The sequence below is a fragment of the Lagopus muta genome, chromosome 3 (genome assembly GCF_023343835.1).
Source record: "Lagopus muta isolate bLagMut1 chromosome 3, bLagMut1 primary, whole genome shotgun sequence".
Lineage (NCBI taxonomy): Eukaryota > Metazoa > Chordata > Aves > Galliformes > Phasianidae > Lagopus > Lagopus muta.
Genome location: NC_064435.1, coordinates 90806493 through 90829227, shown reverse-complemented (window position 1 = coordinate 90829227; position 22735 = coordinate 90806493). Strand labels below are relative to the sequence as shown.

General features: G+C 40.8%; 1 protein-coding gene across 2 annotated transcripts in view; it reads left to right on the top strand.

The window, feature by feature from the left end:
- Positions 1-21642, top strand: part of RECK (reversion inducing cysteine rich protein with kazal motifs) — a 71429-nt gene extending 49787 nt beyond the window's left edge. For both annotated transcript variants that reach the window (XM_048940719.1, XM_048940718.1), the window contains 7 exons: positions 1233-1355; positions 1865-2036; positions 3993-4185; positions 5648-5858; positions 7110-7183; positions 9824-9979; positions 13280-21642. In XM_048940719.1, coding sequence (XP_048796676.1) covers positions 1233-1355; positions 1865-2036; positions 3993-4185; positions 5648-5858; positions 7110-7183; positions 9824-9979; positions 13280-13495 — 1145 coding nt within the window. In that variant the 3' untranslated portion in view covers positions 13496-21642. The remainder of the gene's footprint in view (positions 1-1232; positions 1356-1864; positions 2037-3992; positions 4186-5647; positions 5859-7109; positions 7184-9823; positions 9980-13279) is intronic.
- Positions 21643-22735: the final 1093 nt, after the last annotated feature.

The following is a 22735-nucleotide window of genomic DNA, read 5'->3' as shown; positions in this document are numbered from 1 at the left end:
GTCAGTAGGCAGCAGGGATGAAGCAAACACAGTAGAACAAATTTCTTTGCTTTAAACACGCTTGGTGCTGAGGTTTAAACCAGTATGCATCGATCTGCAGATACAAAACTAGTGATACTTTGTGTAAATCTGCTGTAAAATATTCAGGGACTTTGAACTTTCATGTGCTGAAAGCAGTTGTTAAATCTTTGTTTTGTCGGACTTTACTTTTTTTCCTTCTATGTTTGCACTTAATCACTCATGTTACCATAGCAACTGAATAGCTTGCTTTCCCTGGTATATTTCTCACAGAGCTCTCAGTCAATAAGGTATTTTAACCTCCACAATGTGACATCATAGAATCACAGAATCATACAATGACTCAGGTTGGACTGGCCCCTACAGATCACCTAGTTCCTACTCCCCTGCCATGGGCAGAGTTGCCATTCACTTGATGAGGCTGCCCAGGGATCCAACCTGGCTTTGAACTCCCCCAGGGATGGGGCATCCACAGCTTCTCTGGGCAGCCTGGACCAGCACCTCACCATCCTCTGAGTGAAAAAATTCCACATAACATCTGTATCTCCCCTCTTTTTATTTAAAGACATTTCCCCTCTCACCAATTCACAAATCCAGTCAGTCTATCAAATAGTCCAGCCTGTTATCTACTGAGTTCTGCCTTTGATCATGGAAGCTAACAGTCTCTGAAAGCTTTCAAACAGATTGAAAGTCAGTTACTTTTTGAATTCTATAGAATCACGTAAGAAAATATTCTGTTTAGTGTATGCTCCAAATCTTGGAAACTTTTCTTGGAAACTGCTGCAAAAAATCCTTCTTTCTTGTCTAGTTCTGTGTTTTAAACAGCTTCTTATGCTACAGGTGCTTTCTTCTTCCAGTCTCTGTTGGTCAGCTGTCATTTGCCTTGGAGTATCTCTTCCAAATTGCTCAAGTGCTGAGGATTTCACTTGTGCTAGATTATTATTTTTCAAGAATTGTAATCTTTAAACTGAACCCTCTGAAAAGGGATTAGAGAAAATTGCCTGATTTTCGTGGGGCATGGTTACTTTCATACATTTTGCCTCTTGACAAAAAGTAACGCACTAAGGATAGAAGCACACAAACGAGACAGAAATTGCAGTTCTGAAAGAAACTGAAATTAAGGTAACAATAATTAAAACATTTATCTGTGCTTACTGTTTTCTGGTATGCTTGTATTAATCGGATACATTTACTTAATTATTTTTGTTATTAAGGCCATGGGACATCTTTTAATATAGACTGCAATGTCTGTTCATGTTTTGCTGGGAACTTGATATGTTCCACACGTCAGTGCTTAACTGAGCACAGTTCAGAAGATGAACGTCGGAAGTTTACAGGTAATAAACAACAGAAACTGTAAGTTCTTTGTTCTTAGAGTAAGGATTAGCTTCTAAATTCTTTCTATGGAATGATTCAGTATAAAGATATTCTTTCAACTGTTTATTTTTTAATGTCCAACCTGCACTTCTGGAAGAAAACGCTTTCTTAAAAAAAATATTTTAATTTTTAAATCAGTACAGGGAAATTAAACCTCAGGTGGTCTGTGGAAATAGGCAGACAGGACAATGCCACTGGGAGTGACAGACAAGGAGTTTGTGGAAACGATAAAGAAAGTTGAGTAGAATGAGGAAGTGGGTAGAACACAGACTTCCTTTCCTACCACACGTAACTGTGTATGTGCCACAGCATTGCTTAATTAATTGCTAACAGCCATCAGCCGTGAGGTTGAAGGGAACAGTACGTCTACACATTTCCTGGATGTTAGGATGACTTAGTGACCTTGAGTATATTTTTCATCTGAGAAAATAAGTGTGAACCATACCCTTGCTCTGTGTTGCTTTTGCAGGTTTGCCATGTAACTGTGTAGATCAGTTTGTACCAGTGTGTGGTCAGAATGGGCGCACGTACCCAAGTGCATGTATCGCTAGATGTGTTGGCCTCCAAGACAATCAGTTTGAATTTGGATCGTGTATTTCCAAGGATCCTTGTAACCCTAACCCTTGTAGTAAAAATCAAAGGTAAAACCAAGATACTCTTACGCTTTGACATCTGCTTAAAAGGCAAACAGACCTTTTTCTTTGGTGAACGTCTATTGTGTAGCAATGGTTTGCTTTGGAATAGTTTGATAACAGTAGTCTCTTTTTACATACTAATTCATTCACTTACCATAGCAATGGACTGTAATACCTGCCAATTCTTGGTTCTCTGCATACAGTGCTGTATCATTTATATTTCTTACATCTCAGTTCTAGACACAAGACAGTGTTCATGTGTAGTTCTAAAAAAAGGGAGAAAAAAGTTTGTTGGACATTTAATTACTCTGATTCATAATTTCTTCTAACACCAAAGAAAATTAGCCTGAATTGAAAATTTTAATTCATTGCTGCTTATTCAGTTAATGATCTGTGTTTTTAATTTCTGAAGTTGGAAAATATCTGTAACTCTGGAAGGTTTTAAGTTTTTCTGACAGAATTTCATTGTTGGCTTGTGAAAACCATCTCTGTACACTCTCTGGATTTTTTTTCATGTAAGAGAAAAATCTGCATAGAGAAATGTAACAAAAACTGACACCAGTGGCAGGACAAAGTCTGAACATTCTTCAAGATATCAAAGTCCATGGCTTTTACTTTTAGTCTCTGTCTTCAGACAGAGTTCTTCATTTTCTCAGTCTTGTGCATTTGGAATGGTAAATTTTCTATTTGGAAAGAAAACTACCATAAGAGGTTGTGTAATACTTTGCTTTCATGACAAATGATGAAAACATTTTTTTCCCTATATATTTAAAAGCAGAAAACTGCAGACAAAACAGTATTGTTTTGCAGCTGTAATAGAAGTTGAGGTATTGAGACTACAAATTTTAAAGCTGCATTGTTGGCATGCATTCTTTAACTTACATATTTTTAATCTGGAAAGTATTGAGTTGGCTTCTTTTCAGATTTACAGAATAATCATTTGCTTAGAACTTCAACTTATTTAAGACTGTACACAACAGGTTATTCTGGGTATGTCTGAAAACATAACTGAGCATGTGAAACTTCATTTTAAAGCATTTCTCAAGTGCTTAGAATGTATTTAAAACTTTATGTTCCATTAGTATTTTTAAAGCGTTTGAATCAGAATTTCTGAGTCTTTCCTTTTATAAATAATGCTTAAGACAGCAACGCTGAGGAAGAGTAAGGGGGCACTGTATGTGATCACTGTAATTTGTAGAGAAAGGAGATTGTTGGAAAAGCAATTTGGACTTCCATTGGTCTATTTTTCAAATCCCCTTGGTTGTCTTGTATCTAGTAGAGGATATCTTGCCAGACATGACAAATGTTTCAGAGATGAGACCATGGAAGGTATGCATTTAATACAACAGGAAAAGCACTTCTGGTGTTTACTGCTCTTGACTTGTCTGTGAACCTTGACAGGGGTGATAGGCTAAAAAGGAGATTGTTAGTACTGATTTTTTGTTTATTTTTAGTCATCCCCAGGATTGGATGTGATGCAGCACACCAAACCTACAAAGCTGGAATCAAATTGCATGCTTGCAATTGGCCCCCTGTCATCTTTTGTTGTCACTGTTCTCTCAGCATCGGTTAGACCTCTGCAATAGAATCATTTTCCCTTGCAGTTCACTGTTTTGGTGTTTGATCCAGTTTTCCTTCAATACACCTTTACAAAGTGAGGTTTGGGAGTAAGAAGAAGTTTTTTGAAGACTTTTTCAAAAATCCATTGAAAAATATTTGATGGAAGATAAAATTTTACAGAACTATAGCTGTGTGCACATACATTGACTAAATGTTTTGTGGATCGTTTTCAGGTGTGTACCAAGTTTATAACTGGTTATTCAGGATGTTTTATCACATGCATTTCCTGTAGTCTTGCTTAACCACAGTTAGCTCTAAAGCACTGGAGAAGTCCTTATTGACAATGTTTCCACCGAGTACTTGGAAACATTTTGATAAACTTGTGACTGTAACTTTCTTTAGATGCATTCCAAAGAAACAAGTTTGCTTGACTAGTTTTGGAAAGTTTGAATGTAGCCAACATGAATGTGTGCCAAGGCAATTAAACTGTGACCAGACACAGGATCCTGTTTGTGACACGGACGGCGTGGAATACAGTAATGTGTGCATTCTGTACCAAAAAGGAAAAAATCTGGCCTATCGAGGACCATGCCAGGTAAGGAATACGTAAAGAAATGAATATTAAACCTCTGTTCTTTTATTTCGATTGTACAGGATCCTGCTTTTATCATTTAGAAAATGTTTACATCGATAGTGATCCTTTAAAACTAATTTTGACTAGTATAAGAATGCACCAAATGATATCTGGGATTTTAAGTGTGGAGGTGTTTGAGACAGACATCTCAAAACCAACCGAAAGCTTTGCTTCTCCTTTCTTAGGGGAAATCCTCTGATGCTTGTATTAAGTCTTCTGCTGCAAACACACTCCAACGCAAGCTTTAATTAAAGCAGTTCCTTGGGTAGGAATCCCAAATAACACCAAGTTGAACTTTTTCTAAGTGAAAATTATTGCTTCATTGTGTTTCTTTTGTAGTAGATCTATTTTTTTCAGAATATTTTGGAACAATTTCACTCGCGTGTTAATTTTCACTATGCTGATATTGGGAGTTTGAGGCTCAGGCTCACTCCCATCTTGGCAGTAAAAGGCTTTCTGTGGGAAGTCATTAGCCTTTTGTTTGATTTTGTACTATTTTCTTTAGACAGTCTGTATTTGATCGTTCTTCACATTAATCCCTCTTAAGGAACAGAATTAATGAGATCTTCAGCCCCACCATTCCCTGCAGTGTTGGCAGATGGGCTGTTTCTATTGCTCTGCAGACAGGCTAGGAGCTCCTCTTTCCAGAGTTGCTGGCTTTACCATTTGTAGGCTGGTTGTCTCTAGATTTTTCTCAAACAATGGAGATGAATCTGAAATGAGCCTGTGAAGAGTCACTGATTCCATTTGCTTTTGCCTGTATTCAGAAGGTTAAGTTTGTTGGCTTTTGCCTTCCTGAAAATGCTGAACAAACGTATCTGCGAAGGCCAGATGGAAGGAATGTTACAATTTTCTGTTATTTTGAGGCGTATTTGAATCAAGTGATGCTGCATGTGCTTCTGTGAGGAAAAAATGGACACAATAAATACATTTATTTTTTTACAAAGGTCTCAATCATATGTATTTTTCCCCAGAGGTATGTAGTAATAGACTTTTATTCCCTTGAAATAAATGTAGACACGTAGCTTTTCAAATAATGTGTTAGAAATACTACATTCTAAGAACGTAAAAAAACCACATGGAGATGAGTAAGTGATAGAAATAAATACATTTAATAAATTAAATGAAATTACAGTCATTATTAGCACAGAACTAAAATTCTTCTTCCCCAAATGTGTCTTACTGCACATTTCTCAGATTCTAACTTAGATTCTTCTGTCACCTTCAAGTATTTTTCTTCAATTATTTTTTGTGCTTATTACCTGTTCCCAAACTGGCAGATACTCCTCACTCTAGATTTGTTTGTTTTTATCTGAATGTATTGGCCATAAATACCCATGTATTTTGATTTACCTAATGTTAACAATGCTTTTTGCTGGTAGCATGAATAAATTGATCTTCAAAGCATTTCTGTGTGTTTCAGCCATTCTGCAAATCAGTAGAACCTGTATGTGGACATAATGGGGAAACCTACAGCAGTGTGTGCGCTGCCTATTCTGACCGCGTGGCCGTTGACTATTATGGGCCCTGCCAGGCTGTAGGTGTGCTCTCAGACTATGGCTTTCACACAGAGTGTGCCTTTGTTAAATGTCCCCAGCTTTCTGCTGCTGGCTGCAAACCAGTCGTTGCACCAGGTACGTTAACTCAATGTTGAAGTTTACTGCACGTCTCCAGGCCATCTGCATTCATAAATGTGTACTTAGAATTAAACTCATGGCTTAAAATACTGAATTCTGTTACGTCTTTGAGACATCCAAGAGGAAGAATGAAGTGGAGATCTTTAGTTAAGGCTGGAACAAGGCAGTGCTGGGACTCAGCTAAGTGATTTCAAAGTGGAAGGGCCTTTGGCTTTTAGGAACCACGTTCCTTCACTATTTAGAAACTTGCAGCTGTGCCCACAGGACCAGTCAGGGAGAAATGAATGAGGTCTGTGGTGTATAGGGTACAATGTCAGCACAATCCAGTAGGAACCAGATGAGTAATTTTTCAGAACTGACAGCACAGATGCACCTTGGGAATGCCAAACTATTCTCAAAATAGAGTTCCCAGAATAACAAAGATTATATTTAATTTAGAAGACAGAGTAAGATATCTGTTGTATTTACAATACTGTGAAGAAGGAAGTAGGAATAGTCCTGCTATTTCGTATTTTCATTCTTCTCACAAGTACTTCCTCAAGGAAGCAGTAATAAATTATTCACAAAGGTCAATTTTCAGAAAGCTTCATGTGGTTTTTCTCATTCAGTACTTTAAAAATGGCTTATGTGCTTTACTGTTATATCTAATATAGTAACAGTCATTCTTAGAATGTGAATTGCTTAGTCAGGGGCATGAACTGATATGAACATACAACAGTGGGTAGGCAGAAAGTTGAAATATCAGCCCTTTTGTTTCCAAGACAGTGAGGGAAAGTACAGGGGAAGCACATGCTTCTGTGTTAGAACAGATCTATGGGTTTTCCTGCTCTAGCTGTATAAAGATTCTAACGTGCAACTCATAAGGAAATGTTTGCCATGTGCAGTTATGCATCCGTTATATCATCACTATTTCAGCTTCTGAAATTCATAACTTCTGTAGTTGCCTATGACTTCATACAGTATCTTGTCTTGCAGTACCTATGCCTTTTAGCTTCAATAATGTTATATTGAAACAATTTTTTGTCTTGTTGCTTCACTTTGTAGTTGTAAATATGTGACTACTTATGCACTGTGAAGATTTTCAACATTAGAAAAAAAAAGGTTGTGCACTTCTGCTGTCAAATTGAAAGATTTACTTTGCTTTGGTATTTTGATAATTTTCATTCTGAATATTGAGCTTTACCCAAAGTGAAAAGTGTTTGCTTTTCTTTCAGAGATTTTATTGTTTTTTTTCACTTAACCCCACAGGAGCTTGCTGCCCACTGTGCGCTGGAATGCTGAGAATATTATATGACAAAGATAAGCTGGACAACTTTGCAAGGGTAAAGTTCAGTCGTTCCTTGTGTTAAAGGGTACATGGAAAGGTCAAACTATTTTATACCCTTCTGAAAAGTTAAATATTATAAAATCAGTTATTTTTCAGGTTTTTTAATGCTTCCCATTATTTCTTAACATTTGGATCTAGAAATTGAACGACAGTGCAAAACAAAACCGAATTGGCATAGACAACAACAAGCACATTAAGTTGCAGTTTAAATGACTTTTAACATAAAGGCATGCTAAGAAAACTCTGTTTAGCTATCTCATGGCACCAGCACAGTTTGTGTTTGTTATTTATGGCACTTATAATAAGATTATTCTGCTGACTTAACTATTTTCTAATGTGGGTAACTTAGTTCTGACGTTGCCTTTGGATAGTTTTACACTCTTCATGTTTATCTAGATGGTTATTGATGATTTGTTTTGCTCTTCAGCTAAAATGTCTTTGTAAATGTTCTTTTTTTAACATATCTATAAGTTAGATGCTTGCATTCTTCATTGTAGTTCTTTGAAAACCTCTAGTTTAAAACGGATCTTATGCTGACTGGCCGTCACTGAACACAACATTCTAGGTCCAGCCTCACCATATGATGTGTAAAAGAACTGCATTTCTCTTTTGGCCCCTGCTTTCATGCTTCAGTATATGGAACACAGTATAACACTTAGAGTCACAGAATCACAGAATTGCTCAGGTTGGAAAAGACCTTAAAGATCATCAAGTCCAACCACAACCTAACCATCCTACCCTCACTCTAACAACCCTCCGCTAAGTCACATCCCTGAGCACCACATCCAAATGGTTTTTAAACACATCCAGGGATGGCGACTCAACCACCTCCCTGGGGAGCCTATTCCAGTGCTTAACAACACTTTATCTAAAGGTGTTTGTCATGATATCCAACCTAAACTTACCCTTGTAAGGTAAGTACCCTTGTGAGGTGTAACTTGAAGCCATTTCCTCTTGTTCTGTCACCTGTCAAGAGAGAAGAGACCAGCCCCACTCTCGCTGTAAGCACCTTTCAGATATTGGAAGAGAGCAGTAAGGTCTCCCCTCAGCCTCCTCTTCCCCAGACTAAACAGCCCTCCTCAGTCTCTCCTCACAGGCCATATTCTCCAAGCCCTTCACAGCCTTGTTGCCCTTCTTTGGACCTGCTCCAGCACCTCAGTGTCCTTTCTGTACTGAGGTGCCCAAAACTGAACACAGCACTCGAGGTGAGGCCTCACCAGTGCCGAGTCCAGGGGCAGGATGACTTCCCTGGTGCTGCTCACCACACCATTCCTGATCCAAGCCAGGACGCCATTGGCCTTCTTGGCCACCTGGGCACACTGCTGGCTCGTATTCAGCCCACTGTCCATCAGTACACCAAGGTCCCTTTCCATCAGGCAGCTTTCCAGTCACTCCTCCCCAGGCCTGTAGGGTTGCCTGGGGTTGTTGTGACCAAAATGCAGGACCTGACACTTGGCCCTGTTGACACTCATACAGTTTAGCTTGGCCCATCAATTCAGTCTATCCAGGTCTCTCTGTAGTGCTTTTCTGCCCTCAGGCAGATCAACACTCCCTCCCAACTTGGTGTCATCTGCAAACTTACTGAGGGTGCACTCAATCCCCTCATCAAGATCATTAATAAAGATGTTAAATAGAAGCAGCCCCATACCGAGCCTTGGGGGACACAGCTTGTTACCAGCCACCAACTGGATTTAATTCCATTGACCACAGCTCTTTGGGCCCGGCCATCCAGCCAGTGTTTCACCCAGCAGAGCACATGGCCATCCAAACCGTGGGCAGCCAGCTTCTCCATGAGGATGCTGTGGGGGACAATGTCAAAGGCTTTAACTGATTTTTGGCACCACATCACAACAAAATGTGCTGCTTATTGAAGTATATTTGTATCTGCATGTGATCTTCATTTAAAAAATCAAAAAGGAAGAATTTGCTCAAAACATTTCACAAGTCCACTAACCTATTTAGACACTCAGAAGTAGAGATAATTAATAATTTCCAGGTAGACCTGAGCATGCAGGCAGGTTTGCTGTGCCCAACCCTGAGTTGGGCAGAGAGGAACCTTACAAGATTCAAGGCCAATTCCTATTTCTGGGGAGGAAAAACAGCATGCATCAGTACAGTTATGGGCTGACCTGCCGGAAAGGAGCTCTGCAGACAAGGTCCTGGGTTTCCTTATGGACAACAGGCTGGCCATGAGCCAAGGTGTTCTTGTGGCCAAGAATGCCAGTGATATTCCAGGCTGCATTAAAAAGAGTGTGGCCAGGAGGTTGAGGGAGGTTATCATTTCCCTCTGCTGTGGTGAGGCCACATCTGGAGTACTGTGTCCAGTTCTGGGCTAAATGATCTCTAGATGTCCCTGCCAACACCTATGATTCTGTTTCTCTAATTAGCTGTTATAAGAACACAGGAAAGAAAAATAGATGGAGTAGGAGAATGGTGCAAAGCATGAAAAGCTAAGCATGGGAAGTGAAAAGCTCTCTTACTCCAACAAGGGAGAGGCAGCAGGGGACCAAACTAAATGAGAACCAAATCAAGTTCTCTACTTGCCTAGGGAGCAAATGCTCATAGGACCTGTCTGAGAGAAATGATAATACTATTTTGCATTAAATCACCCATGAAGTGCTTTGTTTTTTTCCAGGTAACCAATAAAAAGCCTATAACTGTACTTGACATACTTGAAAAACTCCGCCTGCATGTTTCCGTGCCACAGTGTGATGTGTTTGGATATTTAAGCATAGAATCTGAAATTGTGATTCTCATCATTCCTGTGGATCAGAAACCCAAACCATTGCAGGTAGGTTATATTCTTATTTCTTTTACCCAGCTTGGATTTACATCATTTTAGTATGTATGTACTTCATTATTTTCAGTATAGCAGTTTTAAAATTGTTTTCCTGTGTGCTGAATACATGGGGATCTCTCTAGTGACTTGACTGCAAATGGTAAAACATGCCTTGAGAATCCTGCTGTCCTGGTAAGAGGCTTTTGAGTGTGGATCATCGAACAGTTGAGGCAAAGGAAGGCCAGTGATCCAATAACACAGTTTTTCTTTTACAGTGAATAAGTGCAGAACTTTCAACTTTGTATGGCTAACACAGCAGAAAATATACTTACTAGTGAAGGACATCTTCAATTAATATTGTGTAATAAGTGGATTTTTGCATGAAATGGCACTCCTCTGTGGCTGGTGTCAGGGTTAAAAGTAGGTGGGTGCACAAGTAATATTAGACTGAAGCACATCTGTGTACTGGTATCACAGTAATAGGTTGTGCTATCTTGATGTAAAGCAGTAGCTCTTACCAAAGAGGATTTATTGACACTATATTCTGAGATGTGCAAGGACATCCCAAAACGCTGTTGTATCCTTAAAAATGAAATAATGCAATTAAATAAGCTGCCCAGCATGCTGTGTCATTCATGCTAGCAAATAAGAGCCAAAAGCTCACAGTACCAACCTCTAAGTGTAAACCAGCAAATGCAGGTCAAAATTCTTGTAGTCTTTTCTTAGGAATGCTTTAGAGCAGCAGCAAGACTCTGGCAGTGAATTGCACTTTTATTATCGTGGAGCTGTTGCTTCACTTTTAATTTGTTAACCTGTGCAAGACCAATGAGGATATCTTCTTCCTATTCAAAGGAGCAAAACTCCTTGCCATTTTATAGTTGTTCCTAATAGTCTTGTTTTGCCCTGCTGACAGCATGTTACAATGAAGTGCCGTGGGGATGCTTTTGTGGTTTCAGCCAGCAGGCAGCAAAGCACCACACAGCATTTGCTCACTCCCTTGCCCCCAGTGGGATGGGGGAAGAGAATTGGGGGAACAAAGCGTAACTCACAAGTTGAGATAAAGACTATTTTCTAAGATGAAAAAAGGAAATAGTAATAATGATAATAATCCATATATGAAACATGTATGTTTACCAAATAAGTGATGCACAACACAGTTGCTTACACCCACTAACCAATGCCCAGCCAGACGCCATGTCGCAGCTGCCTCCTGCAGCCACTCCATCCTAGTTTCATAGTTCTACACGACACCATATGGTGAGGAACATCCCTTTGGCCAGTTTAGTTCCGCTGTCCTGGTTCTGTTTCTTCACAGCTCCTTGTGCTCCCCAGCCTCCCTGCTGGCAGGGCAGTACAAGAAGCCAAGAAACTGAAATGACCTTGGCTGTGTACAGCATTGCTCTGCAACAGCTACAACTTTTGTGTGTTACCAACATTCTTTTTCTCTAAAGACAACAAAACAGCACAACACTGGTGACTGAAGAAAATTATCTCAGTTGAAACCACGGCAGATGCTCTGGTGGTTCCTTCTGTCACCATATGTATCAACGTGCACCAGTTGAAAAGTGAGAATTCAGCTTTGAAAAGGAAGGGGGAAAAAAGGAAATCTGTCCATAGTCTCTCATCTTTTACTATTCAAACAATTTAGGCAGGTTGCTTTTGTTGTGGTGGTTTTTTGTTGTTTTTGCTATTTGGGGATTTTTTTGCTATTTTATATTCACATGTGCTTCCTGTTTCTTTTTCATTTCTGCAATCTAATTCTGCATGGTCAGAATTGCTTACGGGTTGGTCTGAAGTTATCAGTGTATAAAATGACTGTCATAAATTCTGCAAGCTGCAGTATCAAACAGGCCATTTGTTTCTCAGACAGAAACACTGTAGGTATTTTGCTACTGGAGCAAACAGCTGTTATGTCCAGTTCTGCTCCGACGTTTATCTCCTGTAACAGAAACAGCTCAGAATGTTACCAGTACTTAGGAAATGAGGTCTTGGGCCTTTGTCCATCTCTTCACACTGAGTGAAGAGGAATTGCCTTGTGCTGCATATACAGAAGTTGCTCGGAAATTAATACCTCCTATTTATTTCCGTGGAAACTACAACAAAGATCACAATCACACTATTTGACAGAGCAAATTCTCATCTCTAAAACACTATTTTTCAATGCAGTCATCACCATTAGCTGTGCATTTTCACCAGCAATGAAAAAGAATCGGCATGCTTCACTCATAAGTCTACACCAGTGGAGATGACCCACTTCACCACTGCTGAAACGCACCACCTCACTGTGCTCACATCCACTGCTTGGTCTCTAGAAACTTTCAGTAAATATCAGTGGGCACATTTTCTGCATGGAGGAATTCAGTGGCACGCCTTTGCTTCACGGGCATTGCCATGGCAGGCTGCATTTTGTCAAACTGCCCCACTGCTGCTGTCTCTCAAATGGCAACAAAATGCGAGGGAACATTGGCAGGAAGGTTCAGCCTCTATTGCCACACCACCACCATCTGCCTCTGATGTTTTGGGCCAACATAACAAAACAGGAGGCATTACTTTTGGATACAGCATCATTAATGAAAGCATTTCATCTTAAAATATTTTCTTAAAACGTTAAAAAAGAGAGGAAGAGACTGCAGAACCAGCAGGCTGCTTGATCCTGTCTTTGTGAAACCAGCACGTCAGGGCCGTGTCTCAACATTCAGAGCTTTGGGCCTCCAGGCACGAAGTTTGTGAAAGCACAAACTTACAGGAAGCAGCTCTCGAGGCTGCTACAGATCATTAATTCTGAATTTATTCCTGGGATGCAGTAGAAGGTAAGATGGAAAAAGCAATTCTAAATGACTTCGTTATTTCGTCAATGGGGGAATTAAAAGCAAACGACTTTACATCTCAGTTCCCTCAGGCTTTGCTTTTATTTCCTTTTCTTTTTTTCTTCCTTTCCCGTAAAAGAAATCAGCTTTTGCTGACTGGAGGAAAAAAAGCCCATTAAGTATAAAATCCTGATTTCCCAGTTGCAGATTTCAGGGCACTGTCCTGCTCAGTGTGGAAGTTCTCGGGCACTTCTAGTTGTAATTTACTGTGAGCTTTTTGGTTTTTCCCTCTGTTGCTGCTTCCGCAGTAGTTTCCCAGTAGCAAAGCCCATGATGAGAGCTCCACCACGTCTTTCTTAGCGGCTGCACTGAATCACTGTTACAACTCTTACATGCTGATTGCAATAATTAGACTTTTCTTTCTGAGTTTTTCTGCCACCAGTGAGATGTTTGCATTGCATTGCACGTTACGTGACAAGAGAAACAATAACTTTTTTCTTCCTAGATTGAAGCCTGCAATAAAGAAGCAGAAAAGATAGAGTCGCTGATCAATTCAGACAGTCCAACATTAGCGTCACACGTACCTCTGTCAGCCCTAATTGCATCTCAAGTACAAGTTTCGTTTAGCATTTCTTCTCCTTCTGTTAAAGTGGGGCCAGTGCTGCACTGCCTGTTCATCAGTTTCTCGTTTACCTTGCTAAAATTAATGCATTACATATAGCTACAAAGCAAACACACAACTATCAAGGTATTTTACGCTGTGGAGAACATTGGGAATTGTTGATCACCGAAGCAGAAAACACAAACTGTAGAAGACTCGACGCACTGACGTTTCTCAGTGAAGGAGGAGTATTTGGAATAAGCTGAAAGATGATTCTTTTATTCCTCACTACCAAAGTGTTTGTTTCAGCACAATTAGATCATTTTCCACAGATGTACATTGGAAGGTTCTGACTTCATGGATCTCTATTTGTGAGAAGGTTCTCAGTGTTCATTTCAGCAGTGAACAAAGCGTTGTGAGTTTATTGAAAAATGGTAACTTTGTGTTATTCAGACAAACATCAGTGACTGCAAAATGTACCTGCCTGTTCTAAGCATCATTTTTTGAAGAAACAAAGTGCTGCTACTTCATTACCTTACCAAAAATATGAGTTTATTCTCATGTAAATACACTTTCGTATTTTATTATGAAGGAAACTAACCAGGCCTGAGCCTATTTCAATGGACATCTTTACTTGGACCAGTGAAGATTCATGGGACGTTGGGCTCAGTGCTTCTGAAATGACAATCAAGCTCTATACCTGAAGTACCTGGAGAAATGAAGAAATGTTTTCTTTTTATAGTTTTGTATATTTCAGAATCTCATATTAGATGCAAATTTATAAAGAATCTCAGTATCTCTATTTAAGTGCCATATAAAATATTGCAGTATTTGCATGTTATCTAATGAAAATTATACTTTAAATATGTTTAAATGTTTACACAGTGTTTTATTTCTTATTGTATTCTATGCACCTGACCTTACTCTGCATGAAGTATTTTGTATCAGTATTATGATAACCAACTTTTGAAGTATTTACAGATTTGTTTTGCCAAAATGCTGAACTTTGAAAGCACTGAAAACTTTTTGAACATGTATGTTATTGTAGCATGTCTGTAGCAAATATTTTATGCTAAATCTTTTAAATTTAAAAGTATTAAAGCTTTTTTATCTTAATAAAGCTGTTATTTGTCCTTATACAGGAAAGCACGTTACAGAATTCTGCACAACAGTAATTTCTTCTTTCTTTCTTTCTCTCTCAAATCAATACATAGAACTAATTACAACTATTACATACATAAGTGACTTACTTAGCTCAAATTTTCCAAAGAAAGTGAATTTCAAGTGCCTGGGTTTTACTTTTTTCTTTGCCACAATTCTGTGTAATACGAATGCACACTTTCAGTCTGTGTCAGACTTGATGAACCACAGAGGAAGGGTATTTTTTGGGACCATCATCATAAGGTTATGGTCAGTCACCCATAGTTTTGATTTGGTCATTCTGCACAGTAGTAAATCTGCACAAACATTAAGGACAGATTCAATACCTTATTTGTACCCAAAATTTAAGGCTCAGGGTCTTCCAAGGCAATCCAAGTCTTTAGCTGTGTATTCTTGCAAGCCCACACAGTGATGTTCTTAGAAAAGGATTCAAAGTGAATCTCTTGCCATTGTGGCCTATTAATGAATGAAGAGCAGTTTTATATTTTAAGTGCTAATTTACTGTTTCTGAGCAGTGAGGGTAATGAGTACAAACTCAGCTCACCTCGGAAAGTGTTCTACAAAGTATCTACAGGAAGACTGATGCGCATAATCAAAGCCTTGATAGAAGGAAACAGTTGAACATCTCTACGGTTTCTTTTTGCATATTAGAAACTCCGACACAAGTATAATGAATGAATGCATTTGAAAAGCTTTTCTTTCCTCTTTTTTTTAAAAGCTGAAATATAGCTTTAAATGATCTCTGAAACTGCATTTTTTTTTGTCAAATAGTGAGTATCTACAAAACACTGTTTTTCAACACAGTCACCACCATCAGCTGTGTACTGCTGCCAGTGGTGAACAAGAGCTTTGTATGCCACACTCATAACAATCTGCATGGCCATTCAGAACATGGACTGGCTTTCGTGTCACTGCTGAAACTCACCACCCCCCACCTCACTGTGCTCACATCCATTGTTTGGTCTCCAGAACCATTTGTAAGTTGATGAATGTCACTGGGTGCCATTCTTTCCGCACGGAGGAATTCAGTTACACGCCTTTGCTTCATGCACGCTTCCAAGTCAGACACCATTTTGTCACACTGCCCCTCTGCTGCCCTCTTTTGCACAGCAACGAAATGTAAGGGAATATTGGTGAGAAGATTCATCCTCTATTGCCATACCACCAACATCCACCTCTGATGCCACGGGCCAATAGATAGGAGACAAAATAGGAGGCATCATTCCAGGAGCAGCCCTTGCTCAAGGAAAGACTGAGAGTTTGGAATGTTCAGCCCAGAGATGAGAAGGCTTAGGGGATGTTGTCAATTTGTACACATATGTGATGGAAAGTAATAGGGGCGCGTAAGTCAGACCCTTTTCTGTATTGTCTGCTGATAGGACAAGACATAACGGGCATAATAAAGAATAAAAATAATACCAGCTGAATAGAAAAAGAATGGTTTTACTGTGAGTGATCAAACACAGGTACTGGTTTCCCATACAGACTATGGAATCTCCCTCCTTCAAAACATGATTGGACACACAGTTCTCTGCAACCTGCTCCAGACGTCCTTGCGTGAGCAGGCCTGGTTAAATAATTCGGAGAAGTCTCCTTGCAGCTCATCAATTTGTGATTTTGTAATAAAGATCCAAATAGCCAGAAAGGTAGTTTTATACGTGCTTAACAATTTGCTGGTCTCCTCGCTTATTGTGCACTTTAAAACTCTGGCTGTCTCTAGAATTTGAAACTCTCACCCACATCATATTTTCTTTTTGCATGCTAATTGGCCAGGGGTGCATCAAGAAGAGCGTGGCCAGCAGGTAGAAGGAAGCGATCCTCCCCCTCTACTCTGCCTGGTGAGGCCACATCTGGAGTACTGTGTCCAGTTCTAGGCTGCCAAAGCACCATCAGATTAATTACCAGGAGAGGAGCCTCTACTAGGAATTTGGAATTATGGCTTTCATAAGCACTTGACAAAATTAAGTGCGTGTGATAAACAAAGCGCCGGTCATTTGATGAAATTAAATAAAGCAAAGACCTCGGATGCGTGGAATTTTTTAAAGGGTGGTTAACACAGAAAGTCTACTGAATCCTTATTTGTCATTTCACAGCTTAATGAATAACTTGCATTGTATCTCACCAACAGGTGATGCCTAGCAACTACTGCTAAATTCAGAGTAAACTGAATACTATGGAAAGTAATGCCTCCGACTTATTTCCATGGAAACTACAGCAGAGACAAAGAGCATATTAATATTATTTCACAGAACAGGCTCTCAGCTACGAAACACTATTTCCCAACATAGTCATCACCATTCAGTGAGCACTTTCACCAGTGAAGAGCAATAGCCTGCATTCCTCACTCAGAAAAATCCACACCTGCAGAGGTGACCCACTGCCACCACTGCTGAATGCAGCACCCACTGACTCACTGTGCTCACACCCACTCTCTGGGCTTCAGGAACATTCAGAAAGTGTTGATGAATGTCAAGAGGTGCAAAGTTTTCTGCATGGAGGAATTCAATTACAAACCTCTGCTTCATATGCACTTCCATGTAAGATGCCATTCTGACAGAACGCCCCTCCACTGCCACCAGTTACATGGCAACAAAACATAGTGGAATATTGGCAGGAAGGTTCAACCTCTACTGCTATATTACCACCATCCGCTCCCGACAGTGTGGGCCAACATAATGAAATAGGAGGCATTACTTTCAGAGCAGCCCTTGTACATCACTGTCTGTTGCACTGTCTGCTCCAAAAACCCCACAGCTGCATGTGTGCTGAATTAAAGCAGCAGCCTGCGTTGCTCCAACCTCCTCTTGGCTCTGCTCTCCAGAGATCTCTGCTGGCCACAGGTACCTCTGGCTCAACTTCTGGAGGCCCCAGACTGCACAGCTCCAGCGTTACCACCTGCCACTGTGATTCCTCAGATGGTGATGGGAAACGGACTCCTCATACAAGAACAGATTGTATGCTTTTATTTAGTAACATGAACAACAATAATTCTTCCGGGGTTTATTGCCAAAATTTGTCACTAGCACACTTCCAGCACAGCTCACCTTTCCTATCTTGGCTGAGTCCACACACACTCTATCAATTTCTCTGTCAAAAACCTCTCATGTCCATCTTTTCCCCTCCGATTTCCTTCAAGGTCCACCTCATTCCACCTGTTGAAAAGGAACAGGGCAAGGACCTTCAAGCAGTAACTTCACTATAATGAAAAACTCCCCAAACTGAAATCTGTACTTCCAACATTTGCAGGTATTTCTATTCAGGTGTTTCATTTTGTCAGCTGTGCATATAGCTGAGGACAACAGAAACAGTAGCAAGTACCTAGAATATCTACTTTGAGAAGAAAATATAGGTTCAGTTCACCCAGTAGCCTTAAATTACAAAGTTTGTTGTTCTGGGTCATCCGCAAACTAAAGCACAAAGAATTGTAAGTGCAATTTTTAGAACTTTTTGTTAGAATACTTCAGTGTTTTGTTATACATGTTGTATTTTACATTTTTCTCGTGTGGAGAAAACTTTGGAATTTTTTTTTAATTGGGAAGTCTCTTGCCCAGGTTTCCCAACATTCTGAAGAAGAACAGAAACAACAGCAGGAGAATCTACAGATTCATGAGGAGATCTTCAGAATCTCGATTCTCAGGCAGAGGTCATGCTTACAAAAGAACCTCTGTAGTTCCTAATAGAGATGGAGGCCTCCAGCACTCCAAGCTCTCTCTGTGCAGCACCACCTACCAGCACAAATTAATGCAAAGCTGATCAGCCTGGCTTGCCTGGGCTGCACTGACTGAAGAATAATTGTCTCAGGCCACACATGGAATATATAAAGCAGTTATTGCACATAACTAACAAACCTTTGATGTTTTATTTAAAAATATTTCAAAGATACAGAAGTAGAAAGCAACAAACCCATAAAACTAGTGGGATATTTGACCTTGTTTTTGTGAAACTAATGCATCAGTCTGGTTCAGTGGAAGTGACTGCCATTCTCAGTGAGTTCTCAAGGTGCCTGCTGTAGATGTTTGATGAAATTCTCATCTTCCTGTGCCTTACCCTCAAATTGTTCACAATTGCACACACTGCCAAAAAGTGACAGCATGAGAAAGGTGTGACTGTGAAGCAAGGAATATCTTTCTGCTCTAAGACAGGGCTTATAAAAATCTAGTAAAAAAATATGGTAGAATTTTTCATTGAGTTGAATGTCTGACTGCAGCTCTACACATTCCACTTGAAAATCTGCAGGTAATGTAACTGACTGAAAACAGCCACAAATACAGCAAAAATTGATGATTTTTTCCAGAAATCTTGAAATCTAGTCCCAAATTCCTTTATCAAAACTGAAAGCAAAGCTGCTCATTTTTCACTATTCACAAGACCGTTTAGCCAGTGAATGAAAATACATATAACTGTTTGCCATCACTTGAGAGGGCGCAGTGCAGTGCTAACTCAAGTTCTCGTCTCAGCCCACATCACTGACTGCACACCAGTTTAGTCGTTTCTGAGCGATGGGTGCATGCCCAGGGCAGGGCTGCCACAGTGTCACAGGGCAGGGGAGTTGCAGGGCGAGCTGTTCAGGGCCATGGTGGGCCATGCTCGGACCAGTAGCTCACAGGAGCCCTGTGGAGCCGCCATTCCCAGCATGGTGTGGCTGCACGCAGCCTAAACAACTTCCTTAGTAGAGGTCATCACCAGTCAGGTGACAACAGGTGACAACAAGTAATTTTGTGGGAGATGGTGGGTAACTGTTTCTCCTGAGATTGCTGAGCAGCCTGCTACCAGCACGTGTCCTTCACTTCCGACACCAGGGCTCAAGCGTTCTCTGCAAGTTCCCCAAGTTGGACACCAGCACACTAAGAGATGCCTTTGAAGGCCTGGTGGCAAAAGGTTCCGCTGCTCCACTCGGGTGGCCACACTGCAAGTCTCTTGAGCAGATCAATCTCTGGGAGAGGCCCTTGCATTTCCCTACAGAGTGCTCACGTCCCTGCAAGTTGTGCTGCTGGAATTGCTCACAGCAATATAAGCAGCAAGTCCCTAAACCAGCACGAGCTCCTCCTTCCTACTGCACGCAGCCATGCCACACATCTCTCTTCAAAACTGAGAAGTCACACATCCTTCTCAAAAACAGGCTTGTTTCCTAAACTGCACTCAGATTCTTCTGAGTCTCACTGCCCTAAGTGCTGTTACTACATGAATCCACACCAAACACGGTCAGGTTTTAACCTGTGTTTGTGCCATTTTGTTATTATTTGCCATGAAAAACAGCAGTAAAGAATGTGAACCCCAACCTCTATGTACATGCGATTGTAAATCACATCACTGAGTTTAAGACAGGGAAAACATTTATTTGCTTGGTAACATTTGTAGCCCTTACTGCATCCCTATTAGATTGAACTAACTTCTCCTAGCACAGATGACCAGAGGTGGAATGACTGTTGGACCAGAAGTCATGTTTCAGATGAAGCATCATCTCTGTTTCCAGCAACCATCTCCTTCCAATGCCTGGGAGCACACAACATTGTCACAGCTATGTCATAATGACTGCAGGATAACTCAGCTAGTCATTAGAGACAATTCCCTAAACACGATGTTGTAATTACTCCAGCACTCACGTATTTAAAGATGCTCAAGGCTTTACTTCCAAGTGTAACAAGTTAATAAATCTAGTTACACCACTTGCATTTTCCACATCGTAACATTACTAAAACCTGTCCTAAAAGCCATCTTACAAGGAATTCTATTCCAGAATAAGAAGCCACAACACAGCAGATTCAGCTGCACTGCCCACCAGCTCTATGCTCTGGCTCCCATCTCTGCCCACACACAACACTCCCACCCATAGGATCATTGCAGATCACCTTACTTTTGGCTCTGGTGATGACCAGAGAATTAAGTGCTGCCACTGTGACATTAATCTGACAAAACTTGATCCCATGCATCGTTACACATTCAGCACCAGTCTTCTGCACCACCTTTTCTAAAAAGACCCTGCTGCCAAACCCTGTGCTTGACAGTACAGCAACACACTTTGCTCAAGGGGACAGACTTCCACATTTCTCATTGGAGTCTGCTATCTACCAGATTGACTTCTCACCCTTTTCACCGTTCCTTCTGCAAACAATATGTCTGCAGTCCTTGCTTTATCATCTCTTTTTTACTATCATTTATTGTGACTGTTCTTGAGTTGCTGTCCTGATTTATTTCTGTCTGACACTCAATCTCCCACTCTAGATGTAGGGCAGACAAGAAACAACACATTTTCTACTTAGCAAGCCTGTCATATACCATGCATAGCAATGCTGCTTCATAGACTTCTCGTTTTATTTAAAATTGAGTATCTTTTTCACTTCCAAATGAACTGCTGGCAAAACAACACAGCAATTCTGAAACTGCAAACTAATCAGCGCTTTTTGTAGAACCACCCACGTCCCATGACAAATACATGCACTGCTACTTGTTGAGTTCTTTGCTTTCTTGGTGCAGGCTGCCAGACAAAACAGCTACCAATCTCAGCCTTTAAGACTTCATATGCTGCAGCAGCAAGAACTGCTGCTTCTTTAACAGGCAGACAGCCAAAATAAAAGAACAGCACTTCTGTAGACTTTCAAAGCCTCTGCTTCCCTTGATTTTGGAATGAGGTGGGTTTTTGCGTTTGTTTGTTTGGGGTTTTTCTGCTTGTTTTAGCACACCACTAAGTAGAATACTGGATTAATAAATACAGTCCACAGAAAATGAGAAGACAGGCATCCAGTGCACGTTCATATTCCTGGTATTTGCAGAACCACATTCTTCTCAAACATGCAGGAGAGTACTAAGCTCACACTGCATATGCAAAGTGTAACTCAGAACACTCAACACATCCAAAGAAACAAACAAAACACAACATACACATCTGGGGATCTCCTAAATGAGTAAAAAGAGACACACGTGGTCACAGGTGCAACTTGCCCCTCGAGTCCAAAGCAGGAACAATGAGACATGCAGGCAGTAAAACAAGGTGATATCCTAGACTTCACACGCAGCACCACCAATTCCTGCCTCATTCATTAATACGTGCTTTCCATATATATTTTGCAAAGAAAAGTGTAGTAATACGTATGAACTTAAAACCAGTTACGTACCTTCCTCTTCAGCCAACCGCAGCAGAATTCAAGTTTCTCAGATGTACCTGTTGAGAACTGTGCATCCAAAGTTATTAATTATGCCTACTTCAGTACAACCCTAAGCTTAGCTGAACAATTTAAAAACAGCATAGGATAAAACGGGCTCACTACACAAGAACTACAAGACTGAATCAGAACTGCAAGGCTCCCTCAGTTCTGTCTTCCGCAAAAAAAGAGTTTACCAAACAATACCTTAATTCCTAGCAGACAAACGTGAACAGGGCAAGCATGACCACATCCCATTATAATAATAATCATCATCCCTCATATTACACATTCAAATAATAAGCCATCTTTCACAAATGCCACTTTCTGCCCAAAAACTCAAGAGCCCACATACCAATACCAATTGGTATTAACCAATACATTTTGGAAGCAGAATAAACACAGGTGTTCTTGGGAGAGCAGGGTGTTCGTGGGAGGAGCGGTCCTTGAGAGCAGCTCGGCAGAGAAGGATCTGGGGGTCCTGATGGACGAGAGACTGAACATGAGCCAGCAGTGCGCTCTGGCAGCTCGAAAGGCAAATGGGATCCTGGGCTCCATCAGGAGAGGGGTGGCCAGCAGGGACAGGGAGGTGATTGTCCCTCTCTACTCGGCTCTTGTGAGGCCCCACCTGGAGTCCTGTGTCCAGGTGTGGAGCCCTCAGTACAAGAAAGACATTGAGATTTTGGAAAGGGTCCAGAGGAGGGCGACTAAGATGATCAGGGGGCTGGAGCACCTCCCCTATGAGGACAGGCTGAGGGAGTTGGGCTTGTTCAGCCTGGAGAAGAGAAGGCCGCGGGGTGACCTCATTGCAGCCTATCAATACCTGAAGGGAACCTACACCCAGGAGGGGAGTAAACTCTTCAAAAGGGCTGACAACAGCAGGACTAGGGGAAATGGTTTTAAGTTGAAGGAGGGAAGATTTAGGTTAGATGTTAGGGGGAAGTTCTTTACTAGGAGAGTGGTTAGGCCCTGGAACGGGCTGCCCAGGGAGGTTGTGGATGCCCCGTCCTTGGACGTGTTTAAGGCCTGGTTGGACGGGGTCCTGGGCAACCTGATCTGA